Consider the following 26,611-nt stretch of genomic DNA (forward strand, 5'->3'; position numbering starts at 1 on the left):
TCGGAAAAATAGTTCTCCGTGTTCGATAACGTTTCCAACGATTAATATTAATTGGACTATTGCATGTTCCAGGTTGTTCGCTCAGGTTTGCCGCATGAAAGGGTTGGTTTTATTTCCAGAACCTCTCTATTTTCCTCGCGAACTATTTCGATGACTGGCAGAGCGATCGAACCCGCCGTCGGTCGCTCGATTAAGGCGCGCGTATTCCAGAGAATGACTTCACCGCTCGCAGGTGTGCATCGTATTTAGATGATATCGATTGCTCTTGCACGTCATAGGCCGACCTAGAATCGACCCCTCGTGACACAGTTCACCGTGGTTGACAGCGACTTAACACGAAAGCTCGCTCGAAATCGCCGGTGCAATTTCCACTCGGCTTCGACTCCTGCCAAACGCTGCGAAGTTCACCAAATGAAGTTTCGGGGTGCTTGAACTTCGGAGATTCGAAGAGAACCCCATCGATCCCGAGTGAACGGGATCTATAACCGAAAGTTTATTCGAGAGATCTATTTATTCTGAGATATATCTCACCGTCAGAATGCTGTGCTTCTTCTCTTTAAAAACTATCTTTTTCAACTAGTTTCTTTTCACTCTTTTCGGAATTGTTGCAGAACACCAGAGGGAAATTCAATTCTGGCGGATATAGTCAGCTAACGCGCATGCGTTTGGAGCAATTCTCTCTCTCTCTCTCTCTCTCTCTCTCTCTCTCTCTCTCTCTCTCTATCTATCTCTCTCTAGAGATCTCTATAAAGACATAATAGAATTATGAGATTAGTACGATGAAACATATATTGGAATCTTTGTGTTATGTTTCATCAAGTTCGAGCAACTTTTATGAGCCATAAATGCATAAAGATGTGCTGCTAATCTATCTACTAATAAGCAAACTCTTGACTCAGGAATTGAAATCTCAGTGAGCCCGAAATTTTTCAAATTCAATGACTAGTAGAAGATTCAGTGAGATGAATTATGTCATCCGTTTAAGCTAGAAAAATTACCAGTGATATCATCGGGATAATGATTGAAATAGTGAAGAAAAGTTCTTGAAGTTTGTCAATTTTATCTTATCAGTCTTGTCGAATTTTTTCATTGCTCGAAACAAATCAGCTCGTAAACCATGAAAAACGTAATTGCAGCTTATTGGATCGGGGATAACGATATTATATAGAGTGATTGTCAAACCTCATGCGAACGGGCTTACGTAAACGGAGGGGACATCCTTGCATAACCGTTGAACGATTTTATTACGATGAACGTAAGACAGGGTTGCCTTTCTAATCAACAGAGTTTATCAAACCACAGATTTGCGTGCAGATCCACTATATCAAAATTCAGATCGGAAACAGAACAGACAACCCATCAACAATTAATTCCAAAAAGGAAAAATACAAAAGAATTGATTTTTCAACCCCTATTACTTTCCTGAAAATGCATATTTAGTGCACAAAATTCACAAAACTATTTTGCCCTGTAATTTTCCCGAAATAATAAGAGAAAAATCTGCCAGCAAGAAAATGCTTTAGGAAATCGTGGAAAATGGAGTTCGGGATTGTTGGATTTTCCCGGGAAACATCAACAATTAATTCCAAAAAAAAGAAACACAAGAATTGATTTTTAGACCCCTATTACTTTCCTAAAGATGCATATTTAGTGCACAAAATTCACAAAAATATTTTGCCCTGTAATTTTCCCGAAATAATAAGAGAAAAATCTTCCAGCAAGAGAATGCTTTAGGAAATCGTGGAAAATCGAGTTCGGGATTGTTGGATTTTCCCGGGAAAACGGGAATCGTGTGGGGGATGAAAAGATGAGAGGGCGCCGCTTTCCCAAACAGGTCGATACGACGTGCGCGCTCATTCTCCACCGACACGTCTTCGACGATGGACCCGTGCTGATTCTGCAAACTGGCGAAACATGCCGCGACGTGTCACGTCGTGTGTCGGTGATTCGAAACGAGCCTAAAAACCAGACGTTAATAACAATGTCGCAGTGATATTCTAAAACGTGCTTCCTAAAAAACGTCCTTGCTGTCACCATTAGTATCATCCCAAATATTTCTGTGCTGTGCTGGCCAAAATCCAGCGGAGAAATGGGACAGGGGTCGTGACAGTTCGACAATAATTTTTTCCTAAGGATTTCGTGCTGACAAAGTGCAACTGAACATCGAAGAAAATGGGCACCCGATTCGCAGCCTGTGAGTAAATAATTTTTATTTTTAAACTCCTTGTTGATAGTCAGAAATTATTATTTCACTCTTGGTTGTTCAGAGTGAGGAATTTTGATTCTGTCGTTGGTTGTTGATAGCGTGCAATATCGATTTTGTTGTGGAATGTTGATTTTGTTGTTGGTTGTTGATAGTGTGGAATTTAAATTTTCTTTTTCATTGTTGGCAGTGTGCAATTTTAATTTTTCTGATGGTTGTTGACAGTGTGGAATTTGATTCTCCTGTTTATTGCTGCTAGGGTGGAATTTCGATTCTGTTGTTGGTTGTTGATAGTGTTAATTTTTTGATATTGTTATGGAATGTTGATTTTGTTGTTGATAGAGTGGAATTTCAAGTTTGTTGTTGGTTGTTGACTGTGTGGAATTTTGATTTTGTGGTTGGTTGTTGATACCGTAGAATTTTTAATTCTTTGGTTAGTGGCTAGTGAAATTTTGATGCTACGATTATGTTTGTTTTAGATTCATTGAAGCTGGCCAGTCTCCATGATTATTATCAACGACTGCTGCACGGCAATCAGCCCGTGCCTTCCGGCTTCGATATGGCGAACACGTTGAAGTTCTTCTCGCAGTCGTTGCTGTGTGAGAATTCCTGTTTGATTGTGTTCTAGGATGTTTGTTTTGGGGCTGGGACACAGTTTGTTGTTGTTGGTTTTGCAGCGTTGCTGAAGGAGGTCCGCGACGCTCCTCTGGAGATGATCAAGACGCAGAAGCTTGACGCAGACCGCATGGCGCTGTACCCTAACTTGGACTACAAGCAGCTGTACAACGGGCTCACTCAGCTGATGGACGTCGTTTCACACATACACATCGGTTTACACGGTCCGCCCACGCAGTATCTCTTTTTCGAAAAATCCTCTAACAATTTTTACTAAATTCTTAAGTCAAATGTTTTCAATTTTTGCACTCGATTTTTTAATTTGAGGAAAAACATATTTCAGCGTTCGGCCAAGCATTGCTCCAATGTCTGGCCTGCCTGTTGCCCTTCCTCGATCACGATCTGATCGACAATGTACCGTATTTAACGGCCAGTTCGATCTCGGTGCTTCCGGTAGAGCTTCACCAGGATATCGTCAATTATCTCTGCTTTTATATCCTGCCGTTCACAATCAGTGAGTCCCGTGTGTTCCTGCGATACGATCTGAAATTGACCGAGAGCACTCACGAGATTTTTCTGTTGCAGCGAGGAAGACGGAAGACGGGATGGAAAATGCGGCTAGTCAATCGATCGCCGCTGTGATCATGATGATCTTCCAGTACTCCAGCAATCCAGGTTATCAGCTTCGTCATTACACTTTCATATTCCGCTTTCCAATTTCCATACTGGAGGGATCAAACAAAAATTGATATTAATATCCAAATATAGACATCAATGTTAATTCAATTTTTCGTTTATCTTTTAAGTTACCTTACCACTAGGCAGTTCTATAAAATTAAAAGATCGCTCAATTTGGATCCAAAAATTGCTGTAACTTGCAAAACGGTTGCAACGGTTTCCTCTCTGTTTTTTTAATGGAAGGGAGTTTTCTAAAAAATTGAAATTCGGGGGTTTGATAGTGGGGGCTTTGCTCTTTCAAACCAGCCCGGATAGACCATCCTCTGATTTTTTTTCGTCAAGTTACAACTATTTTTCTTTTATCTATGTTTCGTAATTTTAGGAAAGATAAACTTTCTGACAAATTTTGTGATTTTTTCTTCCAGCCCATCATCGCCAATTGTTGGAATGTCTGATGGCAGTGAAACCAGGCGTGGTCAAAGACATCCTCTGCGTGGTAGCCTACGGCACGGCGCCAGCCAGGGCGTCCGCCGCGAAATTACTATTCTACTACTGGCCATCGTTCAATCCTGATCTATTCGATCGAAGGGTAGTCCTGATGAAAACCTCTTGTGAGTATCGGTGATCGTTATACCGCATTACACAGCTTGATAAAAAATTTATTAAAAAAGGATTTTCAGACGACCTGACACCATTCGTGTGCCAGAGCGACTCCTGCCCTAATCCAGGTAACGCAGCGGCAGGCAAGGTTTGCTATGATCATCGAATAGCGATCACGTTCGCCAGTGAGAAGCCACCGCCATTGTACCTTTGCATCGAGTGCGCCAACGAAATTAACAGGGAGCACCCTAATCAGATGTTTTATGACATGTTGCACCCTATGCAACAGGTGTCCATGGTTTGCGAGATCAAGGTGAGTGCAAACTTCAGATCCGATTTCAACCACGAATGCTAGATTACACTCCTAGATTACAAATGACTTGATGCAATCTAAACTAGCAGAAAAGAATTAGAAAAGAATTTTGGTATCGTCACTGCAACTCCGACCGGTTGCAATTTTGTCTTTTCTTTTCCACTTCGTGTGGAAAAACTAATTGTTCTAGTTTTTCGGAAAAATTCAAGTCGGATGGTCCGATATTAACACTAGGTTTACGGAGCAATAAAGGGGACTATTTTGCATTACTTCATAAAAAGAACAAGAACGTGCTACCCACATTTTCAGCAATATTTAAAAAATAATATATACCCAAAGAAATAGATTTCTTATGTATGCATCCTTAGAATCTTGATAATATTAAATTAAAAACATTAGAACCCGTCGTTTTGACGGGCCCCGTAAATCCAGTGTTAAAAGAGTTATCTTTTCGATAGTGTGCGAATATTATTGCGAGTTCGATTGGAATGTTCGCAGAACTGCAAGTCGAACGACAAGACGGCGATCAGCATCTGCTTCTCGACGGAATGCGCAAATTCGAATTGGAACCGGCCGATTCGACATTGTCAACACTGTCACGAGCATCGTCACAACAACGGCTGCGGCAACGATCACGTCTATCACATGGCGTTGCCGCACGTGTCCAAGCTGGACTCCCAAACACAGACCTACCTGGTCCAAGCGATCGTCAGGTGAGAGATGCCCGCGTGAGATCACCGATCAACGGAGTCTGTTGTATCTTTGCTGAGAGATCGTGTAACCCGCTTAACGTTCTACGAAAGATGGGAACAGAGAATGGGAACTGGTTCGATAACGGACACGACTGTGATTTTGCACGAGTTTTGCGAGACGCTGTCGCGCGCGGAGGCAACACGCACTATAGACACAAATCGGCTGATCGAGCAAGCACAAAATTTCGAAAAAATTGTACAGTGTTAGATCGTGGACCTTCCCAAAAATTCACGATTCTGAAAACTTCTGAAAACCGGCTCTAACCCATCGATTAATTAATTTTTGCTTCAGATGGGAAAAATGTCGAAGGAAATTTATGCTGTTAGATTGTGGGCCTTTTCAAAAATTTTTTGACAACAGAGTTTAACCCGTTACCAGATTTTGTAATTTTTGCTTCAAAAGAGAAAAATATCGGAAGGAATTTTATACTGATCGTCGGATTGTGGACCTTTTAAAAAATTTTGTTTTTAAATTTGTGCTGTAATTAATAATAGTAATTGTTGCCTCTGCGTTCTCGTCGACGTCGAGTTTCTGCTGCGAGAAATCTGTTTTGGATCGCGACCAACGATGAAGCACACACACACGCTCGCCTCGCGTGTTCTGACGAGTGCGAACGGATTTCCAACTGTTTTGCAGAAAAATTGATTTTTTCTTGACTTTTTTTTTTGTCGGATCATTGAAAGGATCGATCGACGAATACGAAAGAGAGACGATCACGCGTGTACTAATGAATGATCGCAGGATCATTGTTGCTTTGCGTGTTTGTTCGTGCTGGTCCATCCTGCTTGGTAAGACATTATGCTGTGATCACGTTTAATGAAAGACGTTCGGACGCTGTCGGGCAATCTTTCTTTTCGTTTTGTTTAAACAAGAACACGTGGTCGCTGGACTGTCCTTCACTAAGCGTGGTTACCAAAATGCTCCGAATATTGTCTGTGATTATCCATGAACGCGGTCGAGATGCGACGTATTGTTACACGAGCCATCCAAATGCGAAATTAGATTAATTAGTGGACAGCGGTTCGTGTGCATTTACGACAATAACGAGCAGCTGTAATTTTCAACCTATCAAACATATTAAGAAAAAAAAAAATAAATTTCACTACAGTTTGTTGCGAGTAGGGGAGAAAAATTTTATTTTAAAAATCTACTGTCTGTTTAATGACCAGTCTTCGGATTTTTGAAGAAATTGGCAGGGTGAAATATTGAACAGTCAAAAATTCTGTCAAAATGCTGTCGTTTGCTTTTTTAATTATATTAAAGTTACTCTCGACGCGTGTCTCGATCCGCTACCAACGCTAGAACCGCCAGACAGACCAAAGTACGTTACCAAAAAATTAATATCTTTTGTACAGACACGTTAACATCTAGAAAATTCATAATTTCTATTTAAAAAGTTAAAAATTGTGACCTTTACCTTTCTCTCGGTGATTTCGGTCAATGGAGATTTCTAATTAATTTTTTTACACATTACCTAGTAATCTAATTCTTCTAACCTCCCGAAAAAATTCAAGTAAATTTTGAAGAAGTCTTTAAAGGGCCCCGGCTCAATTTTGTCCACGACTGTGTTACAAAATACTGTAACTATTCGAACGGTAGCGCACAGGCAGTGCAGTGCAAGTACGTGCAATAAATTAGCAAAGTGTCCAGTCGATCTGGTTCGAGTAGGATTGAAGATTGTTGGGTGGGGAATTGTTGAGTTTCTAAATGAGTGCCAGGGAAGGAGAAAGAATTTGACGGCGGTGGTTGTGGAAGGTTTCTGTCGGCGGTTCTACCGTCGGGCAAGTTTTTTCTCGAATTGACCAAGTGGCCGCGTAAGACACGTGACTTTGAAGCATTCACCCAGCGTAGAGCATAGGAAAAGTGCACCTTAAAAGTTGCAATGCGCCTTACCGAGGACACCGCCTCGTAGCACGTCCTGGATACAACACACCAGCACCTGGTACCGTTCCACAAATAAAAACAGAACCCACTGGTACTGGCTTGAATAGATACCCATTACCTGAGACACACCGGTACGCTGCATGCACAGAAACACAATTTTTCAAACGGTACGACCTGATTTTGTCGATCCGGTTGCTGCGAAAATCACCTGTCCCAATGTTACAGCGAAACGTTCATTTTCCGACCACTGTGCACTTCCATTCTCCAGTAGATTCCTCCAAAAAATTGTGACACTGAAATAATATTAAGTCTGTGTTAATAGTGTCCATCGGTGATCATTTAATATTTTTTAAATATTCTTTTCGTTATCTTATTCCATAAATTTAACCAAACCAACAACTCACCCTCAATAATTACAATTATTAAATGTTTCTGATACAGTACAGTAAGTAGAACGAAGTGAACTTCATGCAGCAACCAGGTCGCACTTTTTATTAGATTAAAGATTTCCCAAACACGAAAATTTTCTGATTGAATTTGTTCCTGTAGAAAGATTTAGTTCGATGATAGATTTCTCTATTTCTATATCTAATATCACAATATGGCACACTTCTCTCGACACCCTGAATTGCATTTGGTAGTCATTTCGATATTTGCAACTAGCATGAACCGAGTAGTTAGAAATCCAGAATCTCGAATCAATATTCGAACTATTAATTGGCTGTCGATCCACGGTGGATCGTTCTAAAGTTTTCTCTTCGTCGGTGTAAATATGTCGATATACGAGCCGGAATTATCGCGATCTGAGGTTGCGTCTGCCGCGTGGTCGACCTAGATAATTATTTATCCGTCACCTTCTCGAGCAATCTATTGTTTGAATCGTCGATCGACATTGTCGTCGATCGTCAATGTAGTTTTCGTTGAATTTCTTTGCGATCGTATCGGTCCCCGTTAACCTCGATACAAGAAACTTAATCACACTTTGATGATGGTTCCAAACGATCACGAAGGAATCCAAATCGTCATTGAACGTGGAAGCTACGGTTCTTCGACGTTTGATGCAGTTTTAACCAGAAGTTCGCTTGAAATTGTTAATCAATGCGCTGAAAATGCATTAAACTCTGAACAAAAGCCGGGGTTCACTCCTACTTGCCAAAGTGGGCGGAGCAAACGTTAAATGGGCGGGGCATACATTAAATGGGCGGGGCATAGGCTAATACACTCTTGCTAATACACGTGCCATTATACTCTTCGTGTCACCAAAGGCTATTCGACGCAAAATTCAAGGTTCTAAGAAAGTACAAAAAAGGATCCTCCCACTCGTGCACAGTAGGTGGATCTTATGCTAAATGGGTGGAGCTACCCATGACGGAAGCAACAGAGATAACTACTTAATACCGTTTTCTTTTACGATGCAAAATTCGAACCAGAGTCTAGCAAATCCTCGAAGAGGCTCCGCCCATACAGCAAAGTGGGCGTGGCCTATGCCCCAGGGGGGCGGAACAAAAGATGAATCGTGAGAAAATGAACGAGTTTAACGATTTGAAGCGAATCCATATCACAGAGAATGTCGATCCCACCGAAGAAATTGTGTCCGAGTTATTTTCTCGAGGATCCGGTCTCTCGGATCTCTCGCTTTTGCCAACATGTCGCCGATCAGAGGCGGACGCGAGCTCAAATCGCGCGTATTCGCCGTCCCTAAATACGTTCCTCTTTCCATTGCAGCCTGCTTAAGGAGGCTGAACCGCTAAGTATGGATAGTAACCGAGACATCTCGGAAATAAGTACTAATAAGGGCAGCACAGGATTCCCAGGAAGCGCGAGCGGTGGTTCCGGGAGCGGCGGCGTCCAGAACGATCCCTCGTCGTTGGAGGAGAGGCAGCTGCTCGGCAGATTCGGTGTTTGGCTGCTGGTGGGGCTTTGCACCCCGAACCAGGAGACCTCCGTCGAAATTCTCGGACGTTTATTGTCAATGCTATTTCATTGGTTTCATGTTACTGCCTACTCATTCGATGGTACTAAAAAAAGCCTTATGCACCTTATCTTTTCTGTTGGTAATTTAACACTTCGCATATATATATATATACACTTATGACGTAGACGTAGAAGACGTAGGTAGTGATGGGCGGCCACCGATTGCTAGTTCGAATCGTTTCGACCGAACCGACATCTTGAGGAACCGGTTCCAAATCAGCTATTCGAGGTCTTTGAAATTCGTCGGCAAGGTTCCAGATAGGTCCACACAGACCCAAGGTCTTCGGAGCTTGAAAATTATTTAGCAAGATTTTTCCAGATAGATCCAAGGTCTTCGGAGCTTGAAAATTGTTTAGCAGGATTTTTGTAACAAAATTGTCGAGACGATTCGAAGCGTCCCAAGCCCATCACTAGAGGTAGTCACTGGCCGCGATCGTAGGCACATTCGAGTGGACCATACAACTTGTACGACACCCTGAAGACGCGTTCGTTGATTGGTTCTCCTCTGTCGACCTCCCTTTGCCCTCGACGTTCGATTCGAGACAGAGATCGTTTTCCATTTAATGTTGTACCGCGAGGCAAAGCGGCGCTCGTCCGGAGCAACGAGACACAAATAACGAACGAACTTCACTGTAAGACTCGTGGGTAACGAAAACATTCATGTTTGCGTGTTCGTGCTTTCGTGTGATCGGTGTTTCTCCAAGCTTAACTGTGACCTCCTCCTGTTCGACTCTGTTTCGAGCTTCTGTGTCGCCCCACTGTTCCAAATTGTTCTCTCTCTCTCTCTCTCTCTCTCTCTCCTTGTAAATGGTATCAGTGAATCAGTGTACTCGATGTCTCCTCCCACCTCCCATCATCTCGCATAGGCGTCGGCTTCACAGATTCATGAAATTCCACATTTTCTCTGCTCTCCCTTTCGCACTATTTTCCAAAGTTATTAACAGTTGTTTAATAATTCTTTGAAATGACCCCTTGAAATGTCCCGTTGGTCTTATATAAGAGCGACGATATTATTTGATTGAGCGTTTAAATAAAAATTGTCCCCCTCAATTGCAAAGGATCGGAGCGAAATAGAAATTAGTTTCCTTCCGTTAGCAGATTTTGAAACAGTCGAGAGATTGATTTCCAACCTGTTATCGGTATTACGAAATATGACAATAACCAAAGTTTGTCATTCAACGAGATGCTTAAACAGATGACGGTCTGGCAAGATGACGCCTGTGCGTGCCCGCGCACATGTCACATACACACACGAGCGAACACCACCGGGATCTCTGTGAACACACGATCAAACACGGTCAAACCGGAAGCTGCTGTGTCAAGGGACAAGAGTGCGTCTGCGTCGCGGCTGATCTAGCCAACGATGCATAGGATCCGTCTACCAAATCTCGATCGTCTTCGCTGAATCATAGTAGAAAGTCCAGCCTTCGGACGTGCTCGAATTTGACGAAATTTGTCTACGTGGTTTCTATGCATCGCAGTAGTGTTAGCAAAACCGCGTTAAACCGAAACCAAAAATCGAAATTCGACCAGACTTTCTCGCATGCCGTTCAACGTGACACTCCAACACAGATTTTGATCAGCTTCTCTACATTGTTGACGCCCCCCCCCCGCCCCCTCTGTTCTCGATGTGTCGTCCCAGACTTCGCTTGTCTGTATCTGTGTTTGAAATTCTCGCGCGAATTCGATGCTCTCAACGATTCCGAGAGTTCCGGATAATTATTGTTCCGTGGAAAATTTAATCGTGGCGATTCCTCGAACGAAAGATTGCTCGGGGACGGTGTCTAATGGCAGTTGAATTTTTGTAGGTCAAGCGGAAAGCGCGCTGGAGAAGCTGAAGACGGAATGTGTCTGCGGATGGCTGGCCAAAGTGATGAAGTCGCATTACGAGGTGTTCATTTCGTGTCTGTTGCCACATCCTGCTGATTATGTTCGTGTTGGCGGACACTGGTACGTTCTGTGACAATTTTTGAACGAATATGTAGACATTTTAATTCGCAATACGAAAATTTGATGAAATCGTGCTGTTTGCGCTGCCTCATAAAATCTCCATCGCCTGTCTGACACTTGTCGACTGAGTCTACTGTGAAACGACGTCGACGATTTTTCAGTCAGAATATAGAATATTCATTCTAATTTACAATACGACAATTTCGTGGAAATTTTATGAAAATATTCGATTTTGTGGTACCACGTGTGCTCGTTGCCTCGAGGGCTGACTCTGGTCGACCGAATCTACTTCAAAACTGAAAGTGAAAATTGTCAATGATAATCCAGGGAAACGCTTGCCTCGAGGACGTCGCACCTCAAAGACGGATTAAATCGTCTTTTCTGCCTGGTCCCTTACGAGGTTATCACACCGGAAGTCTGGGATTACGTGATGCCGCACTGGATGGAGGCCATGGTGAACGACGTGCCGGAGTACGAGCTTCACGAGCTGAAGATGATCCTGTGGTACGCGATTATTTAACAATTTTCACATCGAGGGCAACAATGCAGAAGAATATTCTGTGAAAATATTCTCTTAAATCTTTTTCCAAGAAAACTTTCAGCTAATTTCAAGCTTAAAACACAGTTTTTGAACGAAGATCTCGACCGTTCTGAATTCCAGCAAAATCCTGGATCGCGACATGAGCCCGTTAGGCTTCAACACGAAGAAGATGTACAATTTCGTGGCGAAGAGGTTCGTCAACACCTGCGCGAAGGTGCAAGAGCAAGCGTTGAACTGGTTGCAGACGTTGACCATGCTGGAGATCAGCATTCCTCTCTGTCAACTGTTCTCGATGTTCAGCGATGGCGTGGCGGTTATGGGTGCCATGAATTCCTCCGAATCCGGTCAGAAGCCTACCAAGGGATCCAAGAAGGAGGACAAAGACGGGAACGCCATATGTATATATCGAAATACCGAAAGAATGCTAAACTGTGTTAGGTAACGATGAAATATTCAATTCGGAATTCAGTTGTAGAAAACGAATCGGGAAAGTCGACGCCATTGTCGGACGACTTGGCTCCGACACCTAGACACATGGAATTCACTACGAATGCGGAACTGAATCTGTCTTGTTGCATCCTGATGCTGGACATACTGCTGAAACAGGTAACAATACGCAGTCATTATCAATCCTGCACTCGGTGTATACGAAATTGACGATTTTTTCAGGATCCAAGTAGAGTTAATTTCTGAATAAGAAAAATACTAACATATAGCCTAAACCTTCCCGATTGAAACAAAAAAAGAATCATCTCAATCGGACAAACAGTTTCCGAGATAAAAATTCGCCTTCTTACTCTCAAATGTTCACTTAATCTTGAAACCTTAAAAATTGCTACATTCGAAGGTCCGTGATTCCTAAACAAATTCGAGGTCAGCGAAACGATGACACAAACTCCCCCTCGTTTCGCACGCGTTACATCATACTCGATTCTGAACGAGATCTCTGCAGTCCGAGCCTGATTTTTCGTCGCCCTGTGCATCATCCGTATTTCCATGCTACCAAATCGAAATTTCGTGTACACCGGACGGAGATCGAACGAGGTTGCGAACGACGGAATGTTGAAGATGGAGCTGCAGAACATCGACAAGCACACGGGGATCAACACGTGGGTGTGCAGGGACGCGTGCCACCTGATGAAGTCGATCGTCGCCTCGAACTGGAACAGCTGTCACGTGTGCAACTCGGACAGCGACGGTGCCGAGTGCACTTACTGCGAATCCAGAGTGATCTGGCATCAGCTCTGCCTGCAGTTGGTCACCTACATGGCACCGGAAAATCCAGCTTACCCGCCTGACGTGAGTTCGTTAGGCCATGTCTCCTGAAATAACCGTGATCGCGTCGCGGACGCGTTTCTACGATGAATGACGCACGGACGACGTTCCCAGGGACGTTCTCCTGATCCGCGAAATTGAAAAAACTATTCAACAGATACACCCGTTTTGTTCGCCCTGACAAAATCAGACGAGCTAACATTGTTACATTGATTCGTTTTCGCCATGCTTCCGCAGAAAATCGTGGACGAGAACGCGGAAGATCATGGTCGCAAGAGTCCGGAGAGTTCGAGGAAAGGCGACTCGAAGGCCGACGTGGTGATTAGTATGCCGGTGCCGGAAATGCACTCTGTCGGCGGTGTTCTGGCGCACATGCCGCAGGTACGCTAATCTTCGCGATCGATCTCGGTAAACTTCTGATCTGATTTCATGGCTAAATCTCTGTGTACACGAAAGAAAGTGTTACGCCGCCTAACATCCCGTCTTCTATCTCTCCCCCCCCCCCCCCCCCCTTCTCTGTCTGTTACGAAACACTTTTCTCTCTGCAAGAATTAAAAAAAAACAAAAGCAAAAGCAAAAGCAAAAAAAAAACTATGCAGCATGCTCTTCGTCTGAAACTGTGTGTGTGTGCGCGCGCCTCTCTCTGTCTCTCTTCTTCCACTGCGAAATGGCGTTGTGTGACCACTGACACGGTAGGCTAATCTATGTGGCCGGAGGTAGCTATTTTGATCGTTTATATCAGTTCTTCGAACAGATCATGACAGCCACTGTAGAGACCGTTTCGGAGCAGCTGGACCTCGCGGCCATCATGCCACCGGAAAAAGTCATGTCCGCGGTCGCGAAGGCTGTTACGCTGTCCGAGACGGACGTAGGTGAGCATCAACCGTTTTTCACTATGATACCGCAAATAACAGTATAATCGATCAACCTGAATGCGATGTCTGACCATACACAGACCCGTTCCACTTCGGCGAATTAATTACTCCCGTTGAATAAGCGCATGCCATCGATCGTCGCTAACTACTAGATTCATGGCTGGCTATAAACAGGGTTGTACTACTGCGTATCTCGTAAAATCGACTGGAATTAATTAAATTGCTCACGGAAATGTAATTTCTAGTTGAATGTTGCAGTGTGTCGACGAAATGTGTGTTTGTTGTTACAGCTACGGCGACAGTGAGCGTGGCGAAGCCACGATTAATCGGAGAGAATGATCAGCCGTTGAATCTCAGCCCTGAGAACGAAGATGCTGATTTCTGGCACACTTCTGTCGGCAAGTTCCGCTTCAAGATCGAGGACCTCCCTGAGCAGCTGCAGTACATCCACAAACTCTTGAAGGTACCGATGATCCCAATAGATCAAACGTGGACTAAAACATGCAAAATACCAAATCGTTTTAAAAAATTGGTCTTGCAATTGGCTGCATATTTTTCTAAACCCAATAGATTTGTTCGTTTCAACAAATACGGTAGGAAAAACGCAAAAAGAAATAATTTTTTCAGTCAGCAGGCGACATCCTTTGGAATAGGAATCTAATGGAAAATATTTTCTCTTTTCTTTTTTTGATTGCAGGAAATAATGACGATCGACAAGCCAGACATCCTCTACTACATGCTGCAATGTTTGAACGTGATGTGCCTCTACGGCGACGCCTTCAGCATCGCGGTGAAGGATCATCGCGGATTCTTCACGTGGTGTCAAGAAAATCTGCTGATTAAAAAGTGAGAAATCAACTGGTGTTTTCTTCGAGGAAAAATGAATCCTAGCTTAGCCACTGTCGATTGTTCTAAACCGATAGCCTCTGTAACCGTAACGATTTGCAATTCAACCAGAAGTTAGCTTACTTTCAGCCGAATGAGAGGTAACAGATATTCCGTACAGATTCCTAGCGCAATAGCTCGTTACTCAATTTTCAAATAATTCGCTGGTGTCAAGAGCTCGCGTTTTCGTGTCGCAGTTTATGGGAGCTGCTGAACGCAGAGTTCTCGCACATAGCGCAGATCACGGTGCCGTTGTTGCTGCACTGTGTCACTCTACCTTGCGGAACCGACACGTTCTGGAGGCTGATCCAGGAGGAGTTCCACAACTCTGATTGGCGAGTTCGGTTCGTGGCAGGTAATTGAACCGTGTCGCAATAATTTCTCTGCAAGAAATTAAAATTTCTCTTTTCAGTAATTTTGTAAAAATTGCATCAGTTGAAACTAGAAAACAAAACTAAAAATTGAAGTTCAAAAATGCGATCTGCAGTTCATATCCTTAAAATTAATCTTACTGACAACGTGCTCGTGTCTGTCAGTCGAAAGGGTGACCTTGATCGCACGGTTCATGGACTCGACGCCCCTGAGGAACGTCACCAGTCTTCAGGCTGCGCTGGCGAATGCGTTCTGCTATCTGATCGCCAGCATGGACGACAGCAACGTTTACGTCGCTCAGAGGGCCACTTTGTTCCTCGGAACAATTCACGACACGGCTATGAGGGTGAGCGTTGCGTTAAAAACATTGTAATTGTCCGAGCAAACGAACGAGTTTCGACAGATTTGTTCTATTGAAAATCCTGATTTTTCAGTCGTTGATCCTGTGCCTGGAGACTCAGTTCGACTCGGTGATAGTGGATCGGCCGATGGTGCTGCAGTCCCTTTACCAGCTGCACAACAGCCTGAGCGACAGGCACATCCTGACCTGGGAGTTCTTTTTGAATCGATTCGACGCCCTGTTCCTCGAAGCTCAGATCAGCTTGGAACGATCCGGCGACATACTCTATCTGCGCGGTGAGTTGCTCCGCCGAGAACAGAGATAAATGAGTAGCTAGATTCGTTTATTATAGAGGACAAGAAAATCCAGTTTATTCGGTGTCTAAGTATAGACATAACACAGAAAGAGGAGAAGAGACCGATGAATTATTTCACAGATCTTAGAAACACAGATCTGAACAGCGAGATCTTCATGAAGAAGCTCCACAGAGCTCAGGAAGCGTTGTCACAGTCGGATGGCAGCGGGACCAATTCGATTAAGACATTGAGTGCAAGTTTTGGCACGAAATGGCCGTATAAACGCACTATGTCGGCACCCGCATCTATGATTCCTCGACAGGACACGAAGCAAGGTAACAGGGTTCAGGGGTTACGAAAAACGTTCGAGATCCTGCAGACTATCTTCGATTCCTGATTGACTAGAAATTCTCGGAAACGTAATAGAAGCTCTACCGGAAAGAGCGTCGTCGAAATTTCCTCATCGAGATCTATACTCGCGCGAAGATCTGCGGTTCCGTAGATCAGAAACTCCTGAAGCCTTCGTTGGCAAATTACAACGGATAGACTAACAGAATAGACGGTAGATGAAAGGCTAAGTCGGTGTCTAGCAAATCCTTGGAACGACAAAAATTAGGGGAGATTATTTATATAAATAATTGTTCTGATTTAACCGCTTGTACTATAACGGGACTGACTGTATTTCGGAAGCTTTAATCACGATTTAGTCGAGCCTTGACCGTATACACCGTGCGTGTGTGTTTTTCACCTGTGTTCCACTTCCCCCACCGCGCAGAGAAGGAAAAGGTGTACAGCCGGCAATACTCGGCGCCTATCCTGAAGCGCAAGAGCTCCAGATTCGGACTGGGTCAGTTGCTGGGGTCCACCCCACCTAATAACAGTATACCAGGTAGAGTAGTTGCGTCTGCGCTGCCCTCGAAATGAGAAAAACGTGGCATTCCTCTGTGTTACGCGGTTATATATTATATATAACGGTTATATATAGCGGTTATATATGTATATGTTCCCGTGTGTCCCCGCGCCAAACTCTGTATATGCGATATTTGATCGTGTTGTCGAGGATGTGCGACTTCCGGTCGGGATAGGTGTGTGTTCGGTGTGGGACCACCGGTAAGTCCCTGTCCATTGGGGTAACTTGGAGGATTGCTTTTCGGGAGCCGAGCTTATGCTGCAATACGGAGATGGGCAAATGTTTATCCACAAACAAATTCGTCCGGTATTCTGTCCGTAACTGTCACAAAGTTCTCCACCGTAACTGTCAACATTCTCTCCCCACCGCTGGGGGCAAGCCCCTTGGAACCAGTCAAGCGGTGAACGCTAATGCAAGCGAAGCAGAAGATTGCAACTTCTCTAATTTTTCTTTATAATTTTTTATAATTTGATTAATATAAATGTTTCGATTCTCTGCACAGTGTACGACCGAATAAAATTCTGCTCATCTCCGTTCCGCGTTAAAGCTCCAAAATTTCGAATTGCTGTCGACAATAATGGTTTTTCGAAGTTGTTCTGTACGTCCTGTTTTCAGCACAACTTTCTCTAATCATGCTCTGGCAATTCGAAATGCTTGATGTGTTTGTATGGCTGCTGATGATCGAGTTAAGTATGCTTGTTTCGAGATCGATTCTTTCTCAATGTGATTCACTGCAATACACGAATAGAGGCTACCTCGTAGATGTCTTAGAATAGATTGTTCGTTGTCTTTTCTATTAAGGATAATTCTGATAGCGTTGGAGACTTTCTGCTGTGTCATGCTTCTCTGTTGAATATTGTGAATATTATTAAACTTGAGCGCGAATAAAATTGTCGTTCAAGATCAATATAGTACCTCTAATTTCTCGAGAAATATTGGAAAATAATATAGCAATGATACCTTGAACGACTATTCTATTTTGCGACAACTGTAGCGACTGCCTGTAGATCCCTCTTTCGTTAATCTTAAGAAAATTTGGTACTCTTACTATGTGCCTTGTGCAACAAATGTTAGAAAATTATTTTCCCAATTAATTTTTCTATCATATAACTATGGTAAGATCTCTCTTCTGGTCCGACCTTCAAGTTTTTCTTCCCTTTAATTATCCTGCCAAGGAAGTGCACGAATTAATATCGTTCACCGTTGCAGAGGGCCATGTGCACTCGCTCAACATGGTCGAGGAGGCCGGTGCACTGCCAGGATGCACTAACAAAATCGTCGATTTCGAAGAGGCCGACAAGGAGACGATGCACTTGCTGGTGTTTCTGCTGATGCAGTTTCTGTCTAGACAGGACCAGGTACGCCTCGATCCACCCTCCCTTATCTTCTAAATCATACTGTTCTCAGCGTTAAGTTCTGTTCTCGTTTTACAATCCAGGTTTACTGAAAATTCTCTTTATTAAACAAATTCACCGTTTCGTAGGCCTTCCCAACCGACGAGAAACCGCTGTCGAAGACTCAAGGAATCGTTCTGCGACACCTGTACCTTCTGTTAGGCTACAATCAGACCGAGAGGACCTTTCACACTTCTCCTCAACGTTTGAGGTACTCTAACTCTAGCCACAACTCTCTCTCTGTCTGTCTGCAATTAATAGGGTAATTATAACTCCACAGGGTATCCCCAGTGTTCAACGTCTTCATCGCCAACCTCCCCCAACTTCTCGATCAAAATCATGTAATGGGATGGGTAATGACTCCTCCGGTCTTAGCCATTCTTCAACATTCCCCTTGCCCACCTCAGGGTGTGCCCACCACGGACCATCAGGCTCCCACATACAGTCTTTGGTACCTCGAACCCCATAACAGGCGATCCTGGCTGATGTCACTTTTGGTTATCCTCTACAAGGTGCGAATGATCTCTATCAAAAGTTTCTGTAAAAATGAGTAGGAGCAATTTAAACTGATCACATTCACCGCAACGTTGACGCATATCAATTATTTTATGCAGTGTCAATACGGCCAGCAACCGTGGTGCAACCAGCTGCAGGTGTTGATCAAGATAGTGTTGAACACGCTGGACATGCAGCATCATCAGTGCAAGAAGATCCCTGCGACGGTGGTGATGAGTGCTCCGCCTTCTAGATCACGTGGTAGCCTAACTATAATCCTCTCAGCTTCTTTAGCTAGTCCCTCTTAATTTTCCCAGCCTCCAGCAACTATCGCAACGAACAATTCTTCACCAGGTTGAAAATTTCATGAATTTACTGCGGAAACGAGTGCAGTATAAAATAACAGAAAACTTGAAATTTTTATTTCATCTAGGAAGAATCGATCGACAAGAAAGGCTCAGATTGATTTTCTTTTCTAGACGTGTCCCAACCGTCCCTGGGCGTGGATCACGATCTAGGAGTGAACACCATAGGAGAACTGAACACCGAGAGTCCTCCCATAAGGACTCCCCTAGTCTCGGTGCACCAACGCAGCCCAGGTGCAACTCACAGTCAAATGGAGACTCACTGGGAAGAGAGCACGCCGAGCTGTCGTTACAGCAACAAACACTCAAGGTCATTTTACTCATACCTCTGTCTGATCCGACTGCATTCTAGATGACCCCCCCCCCCCCCCTACGAGAAGGTAGAGCATTAGGCTACTCTAGCTTGGAATGATCCTCGAACGACACGTCTGCGGATTTTGCACTTTCACGGATTCTTCTTTGTACCCCTCCTTTGTCAATTTTTGATGCCACTTCACCGAGAAATACCTTGCTGATACTTTCAAGACAACGGTAACTAGACTGCGGATTTTATGCTTTTCCGCCGAAAATCATTAGGCGAAAAATTGTTAACCCCTTGCATATTGCGTGGCAAGTGTTGAGAGAAGTTGTCAATTATTATCTGTACTTTTACTTCTTGCAATGAACGCTTTTCATTCTGCAGAAAAATCCGCAGCCTAACAGCAACCCCTTTCCGAAATCGAAGAAATGGAACCGACGAAGAGCTTGCACTTGATGGTATAAACTATGCAGTGAATTCTCGATATTTGTCAACAATATATTCTCGATACATGTGTATTATGTTTAGTACCTCGCGGTAGTGGGGATAGTTCCGCGACGTTTAGCCGCTAGGCGTTTGCGACATATATAGAGAAATCACTGTAACACACTCTGAAATGTTTCATATTCTCAATACTTTCTCAATCGATGCACCAAATGACTTGTTACAACTGTAACGAGAATAGCCTTAGTTGAATGCAATATCGAGTTGTGAACTTAGTCTTTGATACACTATCGGAGAAAATATTATTATTTATTCTTCTGTGAAGAGGATCAAATTGTCTCGAATCACGAGTGCAAAAGCTCAGTTCACAACTCGATCGAGTAGAACCTCGCTTATCCGAACATGTCGAGGAACAATCGAGGATAATTGAGGTCCATTAGCTCCCCTCTAGCTACCTTCTTCAATTCAACCTTCTAACAATTTCAAAAATCCAATTGACAACATGAAAAATCTACACCTAGGCAATACCTAGTCTTAATCACGCCTCAGTCTAGCACGTTCGCAACTTCAGCACTGTCTTTCACAATTATTTAACCAAATGAAACATAGCTCTCACGGAAACATGAAAAGAGACAATCCCACAGAAAAGATACAAATTTTCGAACATCGCATTACAATTTCGAATGCATGCACAAAATTTGAATTTGTTAAATTAATCTCCAGAAATGTTACCACTGCATTGGCAGCTAACGTTCCGGAAGACTGCACGTCCGAGCACAGACTGATTCGCATAGACGAGGTCCTGTCTAGGAAATCGAGCCGATAGGTGTCGAGATTGCTATAGCCCCGGTCTCGTTGAGAATAGTAGGGTGTCCAGGGGAGCTAGAGAGTGAGAGAGAGAGAGAGAGAGAGAGAGAGAGAGAGAGAGAAAGTACATCACTCGTGCCTGTGCTTTTACACTAGTAGCTGCTTGTTACAATTTCCGCTATTGTGAATGCTCTGCGAAGCTACTCGATCAATGCGGATGATACGGAGTCCGAGCTGGCCGCAATACCCGAGAGCCCAAAATCTGACAGCACCTTACATGGCAGCAGTGGTGGATCGCTCGGCGAACTGGAGGACACCCCGTCCGCTGTCACCAGAAGCGTATCCCTATATGGACCAAGAGCCTCGACGCCCTTGGACATCGTGGGAAGGATCGACTGGGGCCAACACCTTGGCAAAAAGTCGGAGTTCACCAGGCCCACGTGGTTCTTGGGCAACGAAGAGGACGCTCATCAGGTGCTCGACCGCTATGACAAAATTGCACAAAATTAGAACTTGTCTTAATAACTCCTTTTCTTGATCAGGCACCGAAGCAAGGACCCCAGAAGAAGTGGAGCGTGCACGAGGGAGTGAAGATGATGGTGACAAGCCCGTTTTTGAGCGGACAAGCGGACTTCCAGAAGTACGTGTCGATGGCGAAAGGATTGCCCGAGAAAGTGCCGGAAAAATCAATGCCGGAGAAAGGGATTCTCGAAAGGGCGATCACGGAGAAGCCAGCGTGGCAGAAGGCTAGTCAAGAGAGAAACATCACCGTTCAGGTGGCCTTCAACGGGGAAACAGCGTCCTCCAAACCGTTCTCGATGTCAACGGCTTTCGCTACCTGTTCAGTTCCACCGCAGCCTTCGCAGTAACGCTAATTCCTTAATATTAACTATATTTCGACGATTTCCCTAACGCTCAAATACTTAACGCTTATCCTAACTAATAGGATTTATTAACGACAGTGCTATGAAGAAACTTAATAATTAGACTGCGGATTTTTATGCAAAGAATTTAGGAATTCTCTTCTCCCTTTTGGAAGTGTTACATTGACAGACTTTGATTCTTTTATCTTTCCTACTGTTTCGAATCGCAGCCGACCATTTTTGCCACAAATGCGTAAAATCCGCAGTCTACCGGTAAGCGAAGCGTTGGGACCCTTTGTTCTTGAAGAGAGAGCTAAATGTCACGTAAAATGACCGCAGAGCCGACGTGTCGAAGGAGAAGCTACCGCCGAGCAACTCAGACTCGCCGACCTCGAAGCACCTGAGCCGACAGAAGAGGATAGAGCAAGCCGTGACCGCGGCATCGCCGGTTTCGCCTGGTCAAGTGGTCACGGTGACCAGTAGCGACCAATCCAGCTCGCCAGCAGTCAGTTCCATTTCCTCTCAGATCACCAGCACGGAGAACGGTCAAAATCCCAGCTGGGTTGACATTCCTCAGCCTCTGACGACCCCTATGGTGGAGCGGCTGTTGCCGATTGGCACTTCGAATCGTCCTACAGGTAATCGACAATTTACTATAACCTTGAAATACAACTCCAGAAAGATGCATTTCATTTTTCGACTCGATCTTCAATCTGAAAAGAAATCACTGTTCAGAACTGCACAATAGATTTTTAGATCTATGCAATAGATTGCAAAATGGATAGCAAGGTTAAGAGGAAAATTGTGTCAAAGTGAAACCGTTTCGCAATTAACAATGTCTTCTTGCCAACTTTGCACAATATTATTTTCAGGTGCGAGGCCCACGCAGCGCGTCCTAAGATGCGAGGACACCTACGGGTCCCCGGAGTCCCCGCTGTCCAAGATGGACGTGCTGACAGTTAGTAAGTATACCACGGGGTCAAGGTCACTCGGGACTGATTAATAATCAGGAAATGCGGCCAACATGTTCGCCAGGTTCGTCGTTCGACCAGAACAGCGAGACCTGCACCAGCGTGAGCGACATCGCGAGTCCTCGCAGCATCTCTCAGCTGGAGCTGCCGAAACCCGAACGATTGCTACCGGTCGGGTCTCAGGGGACCTGCGATTTCGGTGGATTGGTCAAACACGTCCGGCAGGCGTTGAATCTCCACGAGATCGGAGGTAAAATACTCGGTAATTGACAATAAACCGACTGCAGATTTCTATAAAACAAAATAGAAGCTTTCCGCATCAGGAGACAGGACTCAGGATAAACATTCCATTTTTCCTGTAACAATTCAAGTTCCAAATTTATACTCTCTGGTCATTTTAATTCTACCATGTCAAAACTCATAAAATAATTGTGTAAATAATTGTGTGTTACAGTTGCAGACGCGAAGGAGTTCAGCAACGGCGCAGCGAAAAGTGCGAAAGAGACTATAGCGCTGACCGTGAAGCAGGACAGCACGGCCTCCGACAACGCAGTGCGTATCCGAAAGACTATCCTCTCTGCTCCGATTGTTTAAACTAAAATGTGTCGATTGCGTTGCAGTCGGCGTCCCTGCTGCCGTCGAATGAGGTGCACTCGAGCAGATCCACCAGTCCGAGGAGGCTGACGAAGCAAGTGGCTCTCGAGTCGCCGTCCACTGCTATAGAAACCATCGAGCATGACCGAAGAGCAAAGATGAAGGAGCACGTTCGGATCCAGCGTGACAATCCGGGAAGAGGAGGGTTCAATTCGCATGACGGCCCTATGACCAGGCACTCTGAGTCATGGTAGTACACGAAACATTCCTAGCAACAATAGTAGACTGCGGATTCTACAGCATGCTCGATTTAAGAGAAATATTTATGAAAATCCCGACAAGATTTGTATGATAAAACCCCCGATAGAGTGAAGGCACGTTTAGATAGTCTTTAGAAATTTGCACAAAGATCGAACGACAAGATCTACTCGGTAGCACTTGATACTAATCACGAGAGTGTAATTGTGTTCGTGGTTCTAGGTCCGGTCCGCAATTGCAGAGTAACTACGACGTCGTTTCTCAAGCTCACCGCGCTGATTTTAGTACGAAGCACAGTCTGTTTCGCATTGGCGACGACTGCATTCACGAGAGGTGATTATTGAGATTAATTAGTTGGAAAAAATGTTAGGTCAGTCGTTCGGTGCCGGGCGTTCTAGAACAACTTGGAAGTATTGCCCTAGAATACTAATTCTTTGCAATCTCCTGAACTTTCGCCGTCCCTTTCTATTCGCGATGACCTTCGACCTCGGTCAACTACTTAACCCTTTACCCTGCGAATCTAACGACTGGATTGCGGATCTTTCTGCAAAAATCGTGCGCATTTCTCAAGTTTTTGTAATTTTATAATTTTTGTCATGAATATATCAAATCTGCAGCCTTCTAATCAGCTTCGGATTAATCCACTTAACCCTTTGCAAGCCGAACGAACAATGAATTGTGATTTTTGCTATATGCAGGTGTTCAGATTGCGGGACGTTGAAAGAAGAGTACTCCGACGAGGAGTTAGGTCTCTGCATCATCAACCTGGGAACGTTCATCCATCGGGAACCATCCCTAGCGGCACCCCTCCTACCGCAAATTCTAAGGGTCGTAACAAAGTGCGTTGCAAGCAAATTACTGACACATTAACTGCTAAATTAATTGCAGAATTGGTCTTTCGAACGGTTCTGTTGTGTTCGCAGAGTGGCCCTGAACGCGATGTATCCCTGGCAAAGCGAGACCAGCATGCACCTGCCAGGCGGTGCAATTAGCGTGGCCCATCAATTCCTGCGCTGCGTTCTTCATCAACTGGCACCGAATGGAATATTCATACAGATGTTCCAGACGCATTTGAACGGTAAATCTTGCAAACTGAAGACTACTGTTCAAAATCGTTTCCTATGCAACGCCCTGTTGACGATCTCGTGATCTTGGTTTTCAGAGTCCACGAGGATGCAGTTCTTCAGGAGCGTCGCCCAGGCTTTGGTCGACTTCAACGAACTGAACCCCATCGCGCCTCTGCAAATGCTGCTCGAGGTACTCGTCGTTTTATACTCCAAAAATGTTTAAATATCGTTTTATTTCTTGTATCAGCAACGATCACACAGACGCCAACCTGTTTCAGTCCCTGAACACGAAGAAGTCGTTGCCAACGGAACGTTTGCCGGTGATCCTCTACAACATAGCCTGCTACCTGGACTGCCTGCCGTTGGAGGCGGGTCTGGGTCCAGGTGCGCAAACCTGGGGTGCTTTGTTCACGCAATTCGACAACCTGTTCCGACGCCTGACGCTGATGCTGCCCTCCATCGAAGACGCGACGCCGCTTCTGAGGATCATCATCTCTTTGCTGAAGGTCCCGTGGATCGGGCAAACGAAGGTCAGAAGTTCAGATTTGCTTGAGGGATTCAGACACATTTTGCACCGTGGATTTCCGATAATCGTCCAGGCCGTTTCAACAGGGGATACTGGACCCGTACGCGAAGGTGTTGAGCTACGCGATACAGAACTGCACGATGAAGTACAGCTACCTGACAGACCTATGCCACCTGTGCCACAGAAGCTTCACGAGGGACAGGGACAAACACTTTCTCGGGAGGACTATAGTGTTCGAGCTGGTTCAGGCCATCAAGTTCAAGACCACCATACCCGATACGAATTTCCTGTTGCTGCTGCACTTCGTTCTTCAGGTAAAAACGAGACTGTTCGACCAAACGAGGACGATAAGTTCAACGATGAAAATATCTAGGACATGGGAGGATCCCTACCGAACACGATCGCCCTGGACAACATCCAGATGGACGTGTCACCGATCTTCAACACGAACGCCTCGGAATCCCTGAAGAGTCAGCTGCCAGACGTGCTCGAGTTCTTGTCCGACTTTCACACGCTCAGCAAAGTGAAGGTACAGAATCAGGATAGAGTCGACTTCCCGGCCCGAATCGTGTCCGACGTTTAACATGATTCGCCTGCTTAGAGTTACAGCAAAGGAATGCAGGCAGGACTAAACGAAGACACGCTTGGAGGGATATTAAAATGCGGCCTGGCGCAGTATGTAGCGCTTGAACTTACGCGAGGAAACAGCAGGGAAAACAGAGCTGTTCTTCGGTATCTGCCTTGGCTCACTGTTGCTCCATCCATGCTGCAACAGGGGTAATTGTTATCGGTTACTCGATAGTCAAGTATAATTTAGCTGATTTCAGTACCAATCAATTGATATCGAGTTCCATTTGTGAATGAAACTGCCATTTATCTTGGAGAACAATTATTGAACATTATTGGCATTGTTGTGTTCCATTTCAGGGCTCGCGAGTACGTCGACTGCATAGGACACATCAGGTTGCTGTCCTGGCTGCTTCTAGGCTCCCTGACGCACACAGCCATGTTCTCCGGCACCCATAATCTCCACAACCATGGTCCGTCGATTCCAGTAGCGCAGCCAATACCCCAAGAAGTGTCCTGTTACATCGCTGATCACGTGCAAGTGATATTCTCCGGATTTCCCGAACAGTCCAAGGAATCGAAGACGTCTGTCCTGCATATGTCTTCCTTGTTCCACGCTTTCATACTTTGCCAGGTACTATAAGCATATCCGAATTACCCCAGATCATTCGGATTATGTCTAACACGCGCGTTTTATAATTAATCAGCTGTGGACCATGTATCTGGAAGAGCTGTCGAGAAACAATCCGTCGAACAGCGAGGGTCATAACGTTACCATGAACATGTTGTTAGAGTTCTGGGGTAAAATAACACCTTGTATATTGCATCTCGTAGGCTGCTCCAAAGGCGTAAGTTATTTTGATAGTGAAAGTCGGGTATAGTTTTCTCGCTGCTGAAACGTGTGCTTTCAGCTCGCTGAAATGGTGAATCTACATTTTCTGAGTCTGCTGGAGGCGCTGCTCGAGTGCGGCTCCATCTTGTTGAGCAAACTGCTACCGCTGTGGAGCCCCATTTTGTATTCTCATCATGTTCAGGTTGCATCTTCTTTTCTCGGATTGGAAGAAATTTTCTTCTCTCGGATTGAAAGGGTTTCACGTTCTGTTTTCAGCTACCTGGCCACTTGCAGGTGCGTTTGCAGAACTGCAGGGACTTCCCGCCGAACAAGATAACCTCGGAGAGTTTCAGCTCGTCCAGGCGCGAATCGAATGCAACGCTCTTGAGGTGGTTGCACCGACTGCAGTTCAAAATGGGACAGATCGAGCTGCAGTCCTCCACGGCTACGTTACAGTTCTACTCGATTTAGAAGAGTGACGAGTTCTCGTTTAGCTGGACAGAGAGTATTTTATATATTTAGAGAGAGAATCTGCGACGATGTTGAATGTTGTATCGTTAGCGATTGTTACAAAATATATTTATTATGTTCAATACTCGTGCAGTTGATTACTGGCTCGATTAAACTCGACATTGCTGAGCCTCCCGGCTAGGAAATTATTTTATA

The 26,611-nt window shown here is 44.6% G+C and overlaps 1 protein-coding gene across 1 annotated transcript in view; it reads left to right on the forward strand.

Annotated features, from left to right (window-relative positions):
- Unc79 (UNC-79 domain-containing protein) overlaps positions 1-26,498 on the forward strand; it is a 54,676-nt gene extending 28,178 nt beyond the window's left edge. The window contains exons 2-48 of the mRNA XM_076800982.1: positions 1,719-2,194; positions 2,683-2,802; positions 2,881-3,042; positions 3,162-3,332; positions 3,404-3,493; positions 3,922-4,107; positions 4,177-4,409; positions 4,908-5,122; positions 8,772-9,100; positions 10,829-10,970; positions 11,298-11,474; positions 11,632-11,909; positions 11,981-12,117; positions 12,580-12,810; positions 13,024-13,167; positions 13,529-13,658; positions 13,952-14,124; positions 14,359-14,507; positions 14,744-14,901; positions 15,083-15,264; positions 15,353-15,554; positions 15,695-15,889; positions 16,330-16,443; positions 17,674-17,822; positions 17,948-18,069; positions 18,139-18,370; positions 18,473-18,614; positions 18,833-19,028; positions 20,468-20,741; positions 20,810-21,132; positions 21,470-21,768; positions 22,003-22,092; positions 22,166-22,351; positions 22,562-22,653; positions 22,722-22,945; positions 23,176-23,286; positions 23,652-23,792; positions 23,877-24,031; positions 24,116-24,210; positions 24,299-24,550; positions 24,633-24,860; positions 24,920-25,075; positions 25,148-25,323; positions 25,474-25,747; positions 25,821-25,961; positions 26,025-26,147; positions 26,222-26,498. Of these exons, the coding sequence (XP_076657097.1) occupies positions 2,173-2,194; positions 2,683-2,802; positions 2,881-3,042; positions 3,162-3,332; positions 3,404-3,493; positions 3,922-4,107; positions 4,177-4,409; positions 4,908-5,122; positions 8,772-9,100; positions 10,829-10,970; positions 11,298-11,474; positions 11,632-11,909; positions 11,981-12,117; positions 12,580-12,810; positions 13,024-13,167; positions 13,529-13,658; positions 13,952-14,124; positions 14,359-14,507; positions 14,744-14,901; positions 15,083-15,264; positions 15,353-15,554; positions 15,695-15,889; positions 16,330-16,443; positions 17,674-17,822; positions 17,948-18,069; positions 18,139-18,370; positions 18,473-18,614; positions 18,833-19,028; positions 20,468-20,741; positions 20,810-21,132; positions 21,470-21,768; positions 22,003-22,092; positions 22,166-22,351; positions 22,562-22,653; positions 22,722-22,945; positions 23,176-23,286; positions 23,652-23,792; positions 23,877-24,031; positions 24,116-24,210; positions 24,299-24,550; positions 24,633-24,860; positions 24,920-25,075; positions 25,148-25,323; positions 25,474-25,747; positions 25,821-25,961; positions 26,025-26,147; positions 26,222-26,416 (8,316 nt within the window). The 5' untranslated portion in view covers positions 1,719-2,172 and the 3' untranslated portion in view covers positions 26,417-26,498. The remainder of the gene's footprint in view (positions 1-1,718; positions 2,195-2,682; positions 2,803-2,880; positions 3,043-3,161; positions 3,333-3,403; positions 3,494-3,921; positions 4,108-4,176; positions 4,410-4,907; positions 5,123-8,771; positions 9,101-10,828; positions 10,971-11,297; positions 11,475-11,631; positions 11,910-11,980; positions 12,118-12,579; positions 12,811-13,023; positions 13,168-13,528; positions 13,659-13,951; positions 14,125-14,358; positions 14,508-14,743; positions 14,902-15,082; positions 15,265-15,352; positions 15,555-15,694; positions 15,890-16,329; positions 16,444-17,673; positions 17,823-17,947; positions 18,070-18,138; positions 18,371-18,472; positions 18,615-18,832; positions 19,029-20,467; positions 20,742-20,809; positions 21,133-21,469; positions 21,769-22,002; positions 22,093-22,165; positions 22,352-22,561; positions 22,654-22,721; positions 22,946-23,175; positions 23,287-23,651; positions 23,793-23,876; positions 24,032-24,115; positions 24,211-24,298; positions 24,551-24,632; positions 24,861-24,919; positions 25,076-25,147; positions 25,324-25,473; positions 25,748-25,820; positions 25,962-26,024; positions 26,148-26,221) is intronic.
- The last annotated feature ends 113 nt before the right edge of the window (positions 26,499-26,611 follow it).

The sequence above is a fragment of the Halictus rubicundus genome, chromosome 15 (genome assembly GCF_050948215.1).
Source record: "Halictus rubicundus isolate RS-2024b chromosome 15, iyHalRubi1_principal, whole genome shotgun sequence".
Classification (NCBI taxonomy): Eukaryota; Metazoa; Arthropoda; class Insecta; order Hymenoptera; family Halictidae; genus Halictus; species Halictus rubicundus.